The 15,487-nt window shown below is 31.4% G+C and overlaps 2 protein-coding genes across 2 annotated transcripts in view; both read right to left on the reverse strand.

The window, feature by feature from the left end:
* Window positions 1-6,302: 6,302 nt before the first annotated feature.
* Window positions 6,303-7,976, reverse strand: LOC104711121 (flavonol 3-O-glucosyltransferase UGT76E12-like). The gene is made up of 2 exons (XM_010427804.3): window positions 7,402-7,976; window positions 6,303-7,323 (listed from the first exon to the last, which is right to left on the reverse strand). Exons 1-2 carry the CDS (start codon window positions 7,859-7,861, stop codon window positions 6,437-6,439), a joined length of 1,347 nt encoding a protein of 448 aa, XP_010426106.1. The 5' UTR covers window positions 7,862-7,976; the 3' UTR covers window positions 6,303-6,436.
* Window positions 7,977-14,096: 6,120 nt separating this feature from the next.
* The window catches only part of LOC104715338 (UDP-glycosyltransferase 76E6-like), an 8,171-nt gene continuing 6,780 nt past the window's right edge, over window positions 14,097-15,487 (reverse strand). Inside the window, exons 4-5 of the mRNA XM_087465623.1 lie at window positions 15,168-15,484; window positions 14,097-15,096 (exon numbers count right to left, since the gene is read on the reverse strand). Of these exons, the coding sequence (XP_087321749.1) occupies window positions 14,237-15,096; window positions 15,168-15,484 (1,177 nt within the window). The 3' untranslated portion in view covers window positions 14,097-14,236. The remainder of the gene's footprint in view (window positions 15,097-15,167; window positions 15,485-15,487) is intronic.

Consider the following 15,487-nt stretch of genomic DNA (forward strand, 5'->3'; position numbering starts at 1 on the left):
TTAACTGAAATCAATTACAAATCACTTCGTCTAACGTTGTTTCTTCTAATGTCTTCCTTCGATATATATATAATAGAGATCTGATCATCTATTTTAAGCTTTAGGTCTCCCTATCTGTAGTAATCTTAACAAATATCCAAGTTAGAATAATATATAAATAAAAGAATGTATAATGAAATTTTAAACTCAAAAAATCATTTTCTAACACAATTATACCGTTGTGTGATATATATCTTAGGCTAAGCTGCATTGTTTTAACTTTATGAATATGTCGTAGTGTACATGCACGTAGGCTCATGGTGTCTCCATAACTTAATAGAAAACTTTACTCAATATGGCAATAGAAAAAAAGCTTAAAGGAGAAAATAAGAGTAACTAAATTTTTTATTTGATTGTTTGGTCATTCCGTAAAGGTTTTCTCCTCCACCTAACCACCAGTCCAGACTACTACCTTACATGCTTGCATAAAGTTTAGTTCCTTGTCTGAGATCTTAAATCCTCCATTTTCCTTTAAAAATGAATAGTGCAATGAGCAAATCATTTACATGATCTAAAGGAAAAATGCTTCAGAGACATTAGAATTTTTCTCGAATCATAGCAATAATTTGAGTATTAAGTAGAATATATCACATGAAATATACATATTAAGAAACCAGCCAGTCAACCATTATAGTAGCAGAATTTGGCCGTTTAAAATTAGGACAATATAGAATTTTAGTCAAAGAGAAATAAGAGATTGGAATGTATAAATTTATGACTAAACATTGAATTTGATTTTTGGATATAAATGTAAGCTAATTTATTGAGATTTTAAAGGTGATAATGGGGTTTAAAAATTATATGTGCAATGAGCAAATCATTTACGTGATCTAAAGGAAAAATGTTTCAAAGTCATTAGAACTTTCCTCGAATCATAACAATAATCTGAGTACAAAATAGAATACAATCACATGAAATATACATATTAAGGAACCAACCAGTCAGACATTATAGTAGCAGAATTTGGCCGTTTAAAATTAATGGGACAATATAGAATTTTAGATAAAGAGAAATAATAGATTGGAATATAAATTTATGACTAAACATTGAAATTGATTTTTTAAATATAAATGTAAGCTAATTTATTGGGATTTTAAAGGTGATAATGGGATTTAAAAATGAACTATGCAATGAGCAAGTCATTTACGTGATCTTAAGGAAAAATGCTTCAGAGACATTAGAACTTTCCTCGAATCATAACAATAATTTAAGTACGAAATAGAATACAATCACATGAAATATACATTTTAAGGGACCAGCCAGCATCCATTATAGTAGCAGAATTTGGCCGTTTAAAATTAATGGGACAATATAGAACTCTAGATGAAGAGAAATAAGAGATTGCAATATAAATTTATGACTAAACATTGAAACTGATTTTTTGATATAAATGTAAACCAATTCATTGGGATTTAAAGGTGATAATGGGACGTTACTAAAACAATATTTAGCTTTCCACGGTTTATTGAATTGAAGATGAAGAACATCAAATCTTAAACAGAATTAACCATGCACTAATTTTGAAATTGTCAACCCATGCTCTAATTTTGAAATTGTCAAGAATACATATGGCCCATTGTTAGCATTATATTCATTCATAGGCTCATATACATTGGTCTTAAGTTTTAGAACACTAACGTTGAACCAATTAATATTTAATAGAAAGTAGAACGTTAAAAACAAAACACTTACGCCTAACTTTTTGTGGGTTTACATGGGTTGCAATGACAACAACTGTTTCATCTTTTAGGGTTAAAAGTTTAGCATGGACATCGACCGCAAGTTCTCTCCAAAGAGATATGTATACGTTGTCACCACTACAACAAACACCATAAATGTTACACAGTTACAGACTTACAAAATGTAGAACGAATCTGAAAAAAAAAAAAACCCCAATACCTTTCTAAAATGCAAGTCAGTATTAAACTGAAAGTTGTCTTTGAAGGGTGGTTCTAATCTTTGTTTTCAAATGTTCGAGACGAGGATATTTGGCCAACAACATCTGGTGAATGGGTAAATGTAGATATAAATCATATACTGAAGAACAAAGTGGAAGCTAAGAGACCAGAAATACGAACAATGCAAAAAAGGTTGTTACCTGGAAGCTCCTCACCCTTGTTTACCATATCAAGCAAGTCTGAAAAAGTAGAGAACCTAAAATAATCAAAACCAATAGAGCATTGTCATTTTTTAACAGTCTCCAAAGACGTTTTCTCCGTGAAAACAATTCTCCACTTGTGCTTGGTGCGACGATAACGGTTGGAGGATGCAACAACATCGAAATCATTGATGCTGTACAACTGGCCTTTAACCAATTGATCTTGAAACTTAGACACACAATTAGGAACAACTGAAGCTTGTATAGCACAATCCTGAAACAAAGGCTAAATGAATGTGTTAAAATGGAGGTAAATCAGGGGTCAAGAGGAACAATCATAGAGATAATATACATTTTCATCAGTAAGGAGACATTTTCATTAGGAACAATAAGTAACATATTTTTTCTTCAAAAGTCTCGAACTTCCCAAATATGGATGACCCAAACAACAATCCTATTGATACCAGTGTTGTGTATTTCGTTGGAGGTTGAATCAAGGGTAGAGTAGGGTGCTATTGTTTTAGTTTATCCCATGGTGTGTGAGAGAGAAGATGAGTGTCGTCAAAGGTTGTTATTTAAAAAAAAACTTAATGCAATGGATGAGGGAGAGTAATCAGGGATTGGAATGAAATGTTAATGACCATGAAATCATAGGTGTTTGGTATTATTTTCATTACGTTATAATTGGGTGGTAAACGTAAAGATGAAAATGAAGGATATACTTCAATGGAATTTTTTAATTACCTTAAAGATTGTAATAAGTAATACAAATAACGTCATAATAATGGTTTATATGATTCTAATTGGTAGTGAAGATCTAAACCCCTTTCTTAATATTTCTAAATTTGATACCAAGCAATTTAAAAACGATTTTGGACAGGATTAATGTTACATACAATTCAGAACTTCAAATAGGTATTCGGGATCTTGACACAGACATTAAACCATAAATGATTTAGAATTTGGTGGTGGAGTAGGAAAATTAAACCAAAGAAACCCAAGGATTAGGAGATTTTTGTGAAGGTACATCGGAGGTGGTAGCTGCTGGGAACGATGATTGTGAGAAAGTGAGTATAGGTGAATTTGACATCGTTTGGTTCATATCCTCCTGATGGGTGTAAAGGCTGTCAATTATATTTGCTGGACTTGTAACTGGTTTTATTTTGTTATGCCCAATTTGAAAATGTAAAAACAATGGCCTTTAAGAATAAGAGAGGACATGTGTCAGTTATATAATAAGCCAGATGTCATGTTCTAATCAGAAGTTGAGAAAAACCTTCTCTTATTATATAAGACTAGGTTAGACCCGCGCGATGCCGCGGGATGTTTTCTATACATTTTAAAATATATTTTATGTTAAAAATATAACTTTTAATTTTTTGAAATTATGTTAATCATGAAAATTATGGTTTATAAAATGCTAAGATATAGAAATGGACTGAAAAAAATCTACAATAGTTTGTAACTTTGTAGTATTTGTTATTACAATCATTTACATTTAAACCGGGTAAATTTAAACCGTTATATATTGTTTACGACATGAAAGCAGCCACAATAAGTGACGTTTATAGCCTGTAAAAATAGACTTCCAAATTTGTAATATGCTGATGTGAATAACAATTCTTAAAAAGAAAGAACCTGAAAAGTCAGTACTTCATCTATGAGAATTTTTTTTTTTCATGATCCCATTTTCTTGCTAATTTCAAAGCGGTTTCCACACCTTCAGCACATCACCATATCATAACAAAACATATTTGTGAGATATCAAGTTTTCTGATTTCATGATGTAATATATATGTTTTTTGATATCAAGTTTCATAATTTTTTGATAGTTCAATGGTTATTTGTATTTTTAGTATTATTTCTATTTTCATATGATACTTGAGTTTTTAATTTTATAAATTTAGTTTTTACATATATTTTAGATTTTATTATTAAGAAAGAAGTTTTTGTTTCTTTTACTTGAAAATTACATTCTTCTCTTACTAAAACAATACTGAATATATTGGATGTTAATATAGTTAATCCAAAACGTTCAGTTTTCATTAAACCAAAAAATTAGATGTATATTTGAAAAATTAAAATATCTTCCAATGAAATTAAAATTGCATTTTTAATTAATTTAGATTTTTTCTGTTTGTTGTTGTTAATATATGTTTTTCTTGTTGCTCATTTTTGTTGATGCATTTTTTTGTTATTATTTTTATGAAATCATATATTAAAGTAATATTTACGTTTTTTTGTCTTGTCACTTAAATCTTACACTAAACAAACCCATTTACACATATGGGCTTTTACTACAACAATGGTCCAATGGTCTTTTTCTTTTAGTGACCATGTTTCTTCTCCTTTACCAGACAGTTTTTTAATTGGTCTATAAATCTTAGCTGTATTAATTCAAATGTTTTTATTGGCTATCCATTTTAAATGATGTGTCAATCTCTGCTTCAATACAGAAGCTGATGTGTCATAATAGGAAAGCAACACATTGTACTTTTATTGTATTGATTATATTAGTTAAGTCTTCCTCGTGTGGCAACTACTCTTTCTAAACCTTTCTAGTTTCTACATATTTAGAGTTGGTGGTTTTTAGCCAAATTAGGTACTGTTTTGGAGTTTTAAATAATAATTAAAGATTTCATGAGGCTTTACTTTATAGTAGTATCCATTTATAGCAAAATTTCTTCAGAAGTGGTTCTCCTAATTTGGTGCAATTATTTCATCACAGTCCAAAGAGTTGGTATACTCAATTACAATATATTTCCTTTTTAAGTAGTAACACGTATGGTTCTCGAATTTCCAACACGTATACAGGTATACTAATTTAAGTATTCCGTCTGGTAAAAAAACAACTTCTTGGTAACTCACGAGATTTGACATAAATTATGATGTAATTAATTAAAGTTTAATTATGCGGTTAGCATCACTAACATTAAATTATGCGGTTAGCTAAGATCGACTCTCTTAATATAAGTGGTGAGTTCGATGGCCAAGCAAGGTAGGACAAAAAAATTCTCAAGATCCTAACTTGTATCCAAAACTAGTTAGAAACTCTTTGTAATTTCATTGAGTTTGCTTGAGATTAATAAAGAAAATTGTTTATTTTTTAATTCTTCCCTTGTTCATCATACTTTTTCGGTTTAGAATTGTGCGAATCACAACCACGTTCACACAAAAAATATTTTTACATAACGATAAACCAATAATAAATCCAATGAATTCATTTCTTTTTTACAGATATTTTCTTAAAGTTTACGATTTCTCAACACTAATTAACAAAAATTATATCAAAAGATTTTTTAAAACAAAGTAAAATCTCTATAATATAAAAAAAAAATAACATAAAGCATCAATCTATAGGGAAATGATAGTATACTTTTGTATACAGTTTGAGAATAGGGAGTTATTGTAGATCTTATTCCTAAGGGTTATTCTCTTTTAGCGAGCAATAACTTTAGTTGTATACAAAATTGGTTTCTTGGAATTGGGACTTGGTGATGATTGCATATAACATGTAAAAATCTATGGATTGGTGGTTAGTTGTTATGTTGATGTATTGAAGAGCCGAAGCGCCTTCCTGCTCTGTGTTTTAAGTTTTAACTTAGTCTAAGCATACTCAATTTGAGTTCCATTACCTGACGAGCTGTGATTTGCATATAGCTATATTGGTCAATCTGCATTGTAGCTGTGTTATTCTCGTTTACATGTTGTCATCTTTTAGAACTCACGTAGGTTGTGGTCAGTATTAATCTTTTATACTTTATTATTCTTCTACAGGTTAGTTTGTCAGATATGTTCATATGACCAACCAGTAGATGCAACCTCTATTTTCTTACTTGTTAACCATGGAATCTATACGTTATGACATTATGTGATTGAGAGATAGTGACTTCCGTCACAATATTCTACAGTGAGTTAGCAGACAGTGTCCTGGAAAATAGTAATTTGGGGAAGATGGTGGGTTTGGCAACAGACTGCAAAGCTTATAAAAGAAGTGAGTTGACTTGATCCATTTCTTTTGTTCCTTTATGTTCATGAATCTTAATAGTTTTCTAGAGTTAGGCAAGAGTTTATGGTCGTTCTTTTATTCTGGTAATGAGGTTTATAGTGATTCTATTCATCCATGTTAGTTAAAACTAGAGTGATTTGTGAAACCTCTAGTCTCTAGAGAAACGAAATGTGTTTTGTTTATTCATGGCCTCCATGACTTTTCAGTCAGTTATCATCTAAAAACAAACTTGGAATTATTGAAAAAGGGAATCTTGATGCTTTGGGTATTGTAGTAGAGAAACACAATCTTCACAGAGTCCTCATGAAGTGTACAAACTCCTCTAGCGAGTTATGTGAAGAACCTTCACTTTTAACTGAGGCTCTAATCTGCTCTTTCAAACTGACAGCTCTCTTCCTCATCTCCTCTCCTTCTTCTTCCACCATTAACCTCTTCACAGCTCTCTCGACCAGTCCTTTGTCCAGTTCACCCTCCACTTGAATCCCAATTTTCCAAACACACTCCAAGTACCTCGCGTTTGCCTTTTGATCACCCGAAAATGGCCTGCAGATCATGGGAACTCCTTCGCCGAGGCTTTCTAGTGTTGAGTTCCATCCACAATGGCTCCAAAATCCTCCTATTGCGGGATGAGCCAATACTTTCATCTGTGGTGCCCATTTCAGAATGTAACCTCTATCTGAGACCATCTTACTAAACTCTTGAGGCAAAGACTCTGTCCATTCTGAACCACGTATCGACCCTGGTCGAATCACCCATAAGAATTGTTGGTTGCTAGCAGCCAATCCTGAAGCCGTTTCCATCACCTCATTGATTTCCATCAAAGCTAAGCTTCCCATGCTTATGTATATCACTGAGTTTACCTTGTGTTTGTTCAACCACTCGATACAGGTATTGTTCTCTTCAAGCAGACTTGTAGGAACTGAGGCCACCATGTGAAGAGGGCCTATAGGATACAATGGAATTTTTAGCTGTTGTTGTTGTTGTTGCAGAAAAGATAGAGATGAGCTCTCTAGACAGCTCGCCGTGTTGATTATCACAGAGGAAGCTGTCCGTTGGTCAACTGTATTCCTATAAAACTCCATTATACTTTCGAGTGATGCAGATCGTGAAACCGGAAAGTCTTTGTATCTTAGGGGATAAAACTCTGGAACTAGCTCTTCTTGTAGTTCTTTTGGTCCTGCGTATAGGTTATAGCCACTTTTAGAAACTCTGAAACAGAAAATTATAGATTACGTACCGTTCAAGGGAGCCAGACCATTGTTTGCATAGAGTTTCTCAAATACAGAGCGACATTTAAAAGCCGCGGCACTTGTTGTGCTAAAAATGACGTGTGGAAGATTAAACTCTGTGGCTGCAGCTTCAGCAAAGTACATGAACTCATCGTAGATGACACATGAGATCTCATCACTCTTTGGCAGCAGCAACTGACCCAAACAGTCCTTGAAGCTCACCTGACACTCTTTGTTGAGCTTAAGCAGAAATCCTGTTGGTCCGAGATGATTGAAATCAGACTCCGGCAAGCTTTCTGGAATGGTGACAAACTGGAAATCAGTGAAGTCATCCGAAGGGATAAAGTGATTGAACTTGGTTTGAACAACTGTGATTGAGAAACCCTTCAAGTGAAGGGTCTTCGCAAGTTGCATCATTGGAGATATATGTCCTTGAGCTGGAACTGGAACCAGGACTAGTCTTCTCTTCTCCTGCTTTTCCTCCATTTCGGAAACCTGCAAGAACAACTAAGAAAACAGTTCTCTGAGCTCCGTGCTTTGCGCGAGTTTGGGTTACTCCGGTCCTCAGCTTCTATGAGATTTATTAAAGAAGTGTATTCTCAGACTTGTGGACGTTAATTCATCCATATCATACCTTCTGCTGGCTCTATTCCCCACATGTGAAGTTTGTGGTAGATGGTGTATGCTACTTTAATAATCTTGTTAGAGAGTAATCAAAGACGAAAGAAACGTTCTTCTGTCTTCTTGGTCCTCCTCTTGAATCATTTAATACAGTTCAGTTATCCTATCTTTAAGTATACATGAAAATCAACATCGTTATTTTCTAAGTACTTAGCAAAGCTCCTTCAATGCGTCGTATGAGGAGCCTCCACTATTGATAGAGGCTTAAATAAGCTTTGTCTTTTAAACCAAACTAGATTTTATACTAAAACTATTATTATTATTATGCCGTACATATAACTTTTATTATTATTTAAATTTTATGTTTATATTAATTTTTTTATTATTTATATTTTATGTTGTATTTGTTGGTTGAATATTGAATGTTTAGTAAATAGAGGAATAACTAAAAAATTTTGGCCATTTGTGCGGCTAAAAGTTTATACTAAATTTTTAACCCGCAATACATTTCATGACCATTTGTTTGTAATATTTAGTTTGTTTTGTTTAATGTTTGAGATTTTATTTCGATTTTTAATTATTATAACAAAAAATAAAGGATCTAAATACATAATAAGTAAATTATACGTTGTGATTAAGTCATATTTTTTTTCTAATAATTTAATTATTTTACACAATCTTAGTTAAATCAAATTGTTTTTATATGTCAACTACTCTAATATTAGTAGTGGACAAATAATAAAATAATAATTTAATCCGTGTTATCACAAATTTAATTGTATTTTATTAATTCCAACATGTCCTCTTTATAACTCATCTATTATATAACCATATTATATTGTGTTTAAAATAATTAATTTCACATATTCGTAATATTTTAAAATTTTATTATTATATATTTAGTTATAATATTTAAATAAATGTGAATCGAAGTTCTTCTTACGTTAACAATCAGATCTCACAGGTTTTGAAAAACAAAATGAGAATCAAATTGTTGTTTTCTTTGTTTGCAAAGGATTCAGAGATAAAATATCTTCAAAATCTATACTATTAAAAGGGAAGCATTATTTACAAGGCAAAATGAATCCTGAAATATATGACATAAAATGACCCTGAATAAATTAAAAAGCATACAATACAAGAGGGACATTAAAGTAAATTTTGATAATAAAAATGCACGGATCCTATATGCCCTAGATTAATTCTGTTCGGATCATGTATTAACTGTTCAGAGCTGTTTTTCATACTCCCGTATCCAAACAGAATCGAAACAAGCATCTGCAGTAAAATTTAAAAAAGGTAAGTAGTTTTGCGTAAACAATTTAAGGAAACAATAATTTTGATATTTATTTATATGTTTAATTTAGGCAATTAATTTTGAAATTGTATATATGTAAACTTATTTAATTTGATTTTATATTTTGAGTATATCCGGAAACAAGAAATTATGATGTTACCTAATATACAAAATCATCTAAATGTTTATAGAAATAATTTAAATCGGTATCTATTAAAATCGAGCAATTAAATACAAAATTGTATATATGTATAAAAATATAATTTGGTTATATATTGTGAGATATCTGTAAACAATATTTATGATTTTATATTATGATTTCAAACATATGTATTACATATATACAGTATGTTTAAATCTTGGATACTGAATTAAGATATACATACGTTTGAAACTACTTATAACTTATCATTTTATCAATGCATAAATGTGTGGATCCGAAAACATGTTACAACTAAAGTAAAACAACAGTATTTTAAATATGTTTTGTTTTTCTTCAGCTTATCTAGCATAAGCATGTACAAAACAAAAGATAAAAGAATGTTAACTGACACGGCATGTATGTGTGATTCTATTAACTGAATGTTTCAAAGAAATTATTTTTCTTCATCAAATACTTTATTTTGTTTTGAATCAAACTATTACGTGTTTGTGTGCTAAATATGTAGGAACATGATTTTGAGGAAATGAAAAAAGAATAATGGGACGGAAACGGGATGGAAGGAGGAATAAGATGAGATTAAAAAATTTCAAAAATCAAAATCCAGGATCATGTTAGAATTAAAATAAATTAATGCTTCCAATATATTATGTAACATATTTTTCAATTTATCTAACACAAAAATGTCAAAAAAAATATTCAAAAGAAAAAGAAAAAAACATTAAACTATGTTCTATAATAGATAAAAAAAAATCAACCATAGTTATGAGACATATACAGGACATGATGGATTTTATGTCCTAAATTAGACATACCATCTTTCTGTTACTATTTTTTAATATAATTGTTTTTACTGATAACAAAAACAAATTTGATCATTTTTTTGTCTAAACCGAATTAAAAATAAATCAAATACTAAACTGATACAAAAAAAGTTTGGATTATGAATGTTAATAACATTTATTAAAAATATGTTTAGAAACATAATCCGCATGTACGTAATAAATTATAAATGTGTTAGTAAATTTAGTTTTTAAAATCAACCCCGCACGTATGTGCGGGTCCGAATCTAGTACAATATAATGTATGGTTAAATATATCATAGTTTTTGTTTCCATATTGATTGCTATAATTTTTTTAAGTTGAAATGGAATCAAAATGTAGTTCAAAAATATATATATAGATGCTCTCTCCCTCATGCCCTTGTCTTCATCAACCACAATTTAACCTCTTAATTAACAGCTCTCTCAACCACTCCGCTTTTAACTTCACCTTCAAGCTGATATATTAAAAATGCTCACTTCAACAAAAAAAAGTAATAACATAAATTGTGTTAAAAGAGCTCTCATAGCCAATGTGAACTTCCAACTGAATGAAGAAACTAAAATTTTTCAATACACTGATGCCAGACACTAGCGCTGGGAAGTAAAACCGAACCGAACCAAAGTTTGGGTAAGTAAGGTCCACAGTGGATAACCAATGAACAAATCTGCTACAATACACAGATTTTTATTGCTAAAAATAACTCACAAACCACTATTAAATAAAGGTTAATATTAATAACTACCACTTGACTCAAAAAGAATTGAGCAAATAGCATTGAGTCATAAAATTTTGGAAACTACAATTTTTCAGTGATGCGAAAAATTAAAACTGTCCTCAAGACAAAAGATGTAGCAGCGTACTCTATTCTATGAAAATACGTCATTTAATAAAAATAGCATATCATAGTCAAAGAATAAAGATATTATTTAGAGAAATCATATGTTTTTGACACAAAAATCATGTCTTTCGAAAAACTTAGGTGTGATCTTAAAAAATAACGTGTAATACAAAAAAGATGCATGTTACAAAAGTAAATGAAGATGGAGATTCCAAAAAATTTTGAGATTCAGTGAAATAAAAATGGAATCTTTGGCTGTTGAAGGGAGATCGCACACATAAATATGCAGAGAGTTATGATGATATTACTGTTGATGGCATTAGAGAGGTAAAGAAGGTGGAGAATCAAGAGCAGTTGGAAAATGGGGAGAAAGGAAGTGATGGTGGTGTTGGTCTTGATGACTATAGTTCATGGTTAATTAAAGTCTTTGAACTAATTGTGAGAATGAGAGAAGGAAAAAGGTAAGGGATTAAGATGGACAGGAATGAGAGTTTGTATCTTTGAACTCAAAAAGAAAAAAAAAAGTATTTTGGAGAAGATGAAGGCAAATGTATTGTATAGTTTGTGTACTATTTGGTCAAACGGTAGTTCCTTAATTTCTTTCTAAAATTGTGGTATCTAATACATATACACATTATAACAAGCTTGTTATATATTATGAAAGTTTGTGTTCTCGTCATCAAGAAGTCTGTCAAAAAAAAAAATATGTCACAAATTAGAAATTTATTGTAGTTATCTTCAAATAAGTATGTCGACCAAAATAATTTTGCCGAATAAAATCTTTTATAGACAAATAAATATATCACAACTAGACTTTTTTACTTTTCAAAATGACGTTTCGTTTTTGGAAATTTTTGGCCACGCTAGAAAAATAGGTATTAACGACATTTTTATATTTTTTTTCCTAACAAAGCAAAAAATATCTATACTAATATTTTTCCACCTTTTTCACAAATAAATCCTCATTTTGGAAACATTTACCATTGAATGCAAATGAATTTAAATTAGTTTCCAAAATTACAAAATCAATTGTAGGTATAATTTTTAAAAATAAGGGAATCTTGCTACCTAATTCAAGCATATATATAAATATATATATGCTTCGCTTTATTTGAATTTATATTTAAATTATTATATAATACATTTAGTTAATAAAATTTGTGATTTTTTCTGCATATGAGGTAATTCAAATTTCTTAAACGGGCATATATTATTCAATCGATGATTAGAAAAATATGGGTACTATATCTCACTCCCTCATCGCTTAAAAAATTGAGCAATGATTCAGAGTTATACTATAAAAGAGACCAAAATGATTCAGAATATGAATGAATAAAAAGCTTGATTTATCAGACATTTAAATTTTATTTTATTTTGTTTATTCTGGTTCTTTATAAAACCATTAAAATATATTTAAACTTTGACCAAGTTTCAGATATGATAAATATTTAAGCTTTATAAGAATCCTAAGTATTTTAAATATTGAAAATTTATAAATATTTAAAATTTATAAGAAGCGCCAATCTTATAAAATATAAGTGGTTACAATCTGCGGTAAAAAAAAAAGGTTACAATCTTTATAAATATCATACTAACTCAATCTAATATTTGTAATATAAAACAATAAATATTAAAAATTAAGATGATATACTGCAAGTTAAAATATCTTGAGACATAGTTATATGGCAGGACGAGTATTGTCATATTGATATAAATTAAAAGTATCATTAATTTGGTGCTACACGACTAAAACATCATTTCATTATTTTGGTAACAATATAAACATATCTAATTAAGCTGATTAAATTCATATTATGTAAAAAAAAGTTGTTGCACGGTATTATGTGGGTTAAACCATAAAATTAACAATTATTATACAATTATAAAAATAAACTAAATTTAATAAACAAATACAACTTAGAATTTTATTTTTTTTGTATAAATAACTTGTCCCGCGGTGTATTGCGGATCCTAATCTAGTATTTTAGATATGAAAATAACTCAATTAACCTTTACATTTTATGAGTTAGTTTAGTAATTAAACCCTTAATTTGTGCAAATCTAGTTTTCCCCCTATTATTAAATGGAAATGCTTTCTAAGAAAAAATGTCATAATATATCATTCTTTTTTTGAGAGAACTGCATAGTTAAAGAATACTTGCATTTGATGTGAATTGTTTTTCATTTTCCTAAAGAAAATACTCCGTAAATTTTTCAAGATCAAGCTTTGTTAGATGAAGTTCATCAGCTTTACGCTGTCTTTACATGAAGTTATTACGTCTTTAAGTTTCTTCCAGGCATACCTGTGACTTTGGCGTCTGGGCGTTGATATCATGTAGTGTGCTCATATAGTTCCTTGAAAAAAATGGTTTGCGGAGTAGACTAATTAAAATACTGCTCAATTTTTTTTTGTGAAATGTTCAGTGATGGTCTCTGTACTTTTGTGGACCTCTCTTCGTTCTGACCTCCAGACCAAAAATTTCTTGATACTTTTCATATCTACTAGGAGTTTTTATTTTATTTTTTGGTTTTAAATCTACTAGGAGTTCATCTTCATATATAATTATTTTCTTTGTCATCACAACGGGTACTACTAATGATATCGTCTGCTATCATATTACTTATATCTGAGAATGTAAAAATGTAAAAATGTAAGATAAAGATTATATTGTTTCCGTAGTAAACAAGTATCTTAAGAAGATGGAATCGTGGACTTAAAGTAGAGAAAACCGCCTTCACATAATATGAATTTAATCAACTTAAGTAGATATAATATGAACACATGTGTATGCTTCATCTTCTTGGTGCGCCTCTTGCTTCAACACTTCAATTATTTTGTTAGAGAGTAATCAAAGACAAAAGAAAAGATGCTTTTGTCCTCTTGTTCCATTTAACTGGCTCTTTTGTGTGGGCCTACTTTTGTGATGCAACAATTATATATTGCGCAAACTGCCAAGATAGATACTTGTGTGTTTGATACTTTGATGCAACAATTATTTCTTGCTTTTTATTCGCATAAAAAAAACCACAGACTTTTAAATTTTGCAAGATCAAACTTGATCTACACTGTACAAATAACAAAATTCAACCATCTCTGATAATACATGTCGTTCAACATCTTTACATTGTCTTCAAGTACTTGACAAGCTCATTCAAAGCGGTGTATGAGGTACCCCCACTTTTCACAGAGGCTTTGAGCTTCTCTTTTAGAACGAGGGCTCTCTCCTGCATCTCGGCTCCTTCATCGTCCACCATCAAACTCTTCACAGCTCTCTCAACCTCTCCTCTATCCACTTTACTACCTTCCACCTGAAACCCTATTCTCCAAACACTTTCTATATACAGTGCGCTCAACTTCTGCTCGCCATGAAAGGGCCTACAAATCATTGGAACTCCTTCTGCTATGCTCTCAAGTATTGAGTTCCATCCACAGTGGCTCCAGAAGCCTCCCACCGCAGGATGTCCAAGTGCTTTAATCTGCGGGGCCCATTTCACAATGTATCCTCCTCTTTCTGAGACCATCGTACTGACTTCCTCTGGCAATGACTCGGAGCCATGTCGGATGACCCATAAAAAAGGTTGGTTACTATCACACAACCCCCAAGCCATCTCCAAAAGTTCCTTGGTGACCACGTCAAATATGCTTCCCAAGCTTATGTATATCACTGACCTCGGTTTCTGCTTGTTCAGCCATTCAATGCAGCTTCTGTCCTCTTCAAGTAAGCTAGAAGGTGGGGAAGCTGCCATGTGAAGAGGGCCTATATGGTACATCGGAATTCCAATTTCTTGTTCTAGCCATGATAGAGATGAGCTCTCTAGACAGCTCACCGTGTTGATGATAACAGCAAAAGCTGTTCTTTTGTTCATTACTTCCCTACAGACCTCAAGAAATTGTTCTAGTGGCCCCATTCCTGAAACCGGTAGGTCTTTGTATCGTAATGGATACAAACTTTCCACCACCTGGTCTTGCATTTCAGGATCTACAAAAAAAAAAACAAGGTTAGGTGAAACAAATGGTTTCGGGATGGGTTATGAAGCTGGTTTTAAGCACCTTCAATGTCGTCCAAGAACTTCTCGGCATTGAGTTCGCTTAGTACACATCGGGAAGCGTAATTTGTAGCACTATTAGCGCTGAAGATGACACTGGGAAGGTTGAACTCCTTAGCTGCTGCTGCACAGAAGTACATGAACTCGTCGTAGATGATACATGCAATATCATTGCCTTGTTGCAGCAACAACTGAGCTATGAAGTCCTTGAAGCTTGCCTCACTGGTTTTGTTGAGCTTTTTCCCAAACTCGATTGGTCCAAGTTTCTCGTATTCAGACTCCGGTAAGCTTTCTTTGATGGTCCAAGTTGGCTCTCTCTCTCTC

This window comes from Camelina sativa, chromosome 9 (assembly GCF_030686135.1).
Source record: "Camelina sativa cultivar CO46 ecotype springtype chromosome 9, ASM3068613v1".
Lineage (NCBI taxonomy): Eukaryota > Viridiplantae > Streptophyta > Magnoliopsida > Brassicales > Brassicaceae > Camelina > Camelina sativa.

Bases quoted from the DNA above. Each gene is read 5' to 3' on its own strand.
- LOC104711121 (XM_010427804.3), bottom strand. From the start codon at position 7,861: ATGGAGGAAAAGCAGGAGAAGAGAAGACTAGTCCTGGTTCCAGTTCCA. The intron at 7,324-7,401 runs GTCTGGCTCCCT...ACCTATACGCAG, and splicing joins GAAACTCTATGCAAACAATG to GACCAAAAGAACTACAAGAA.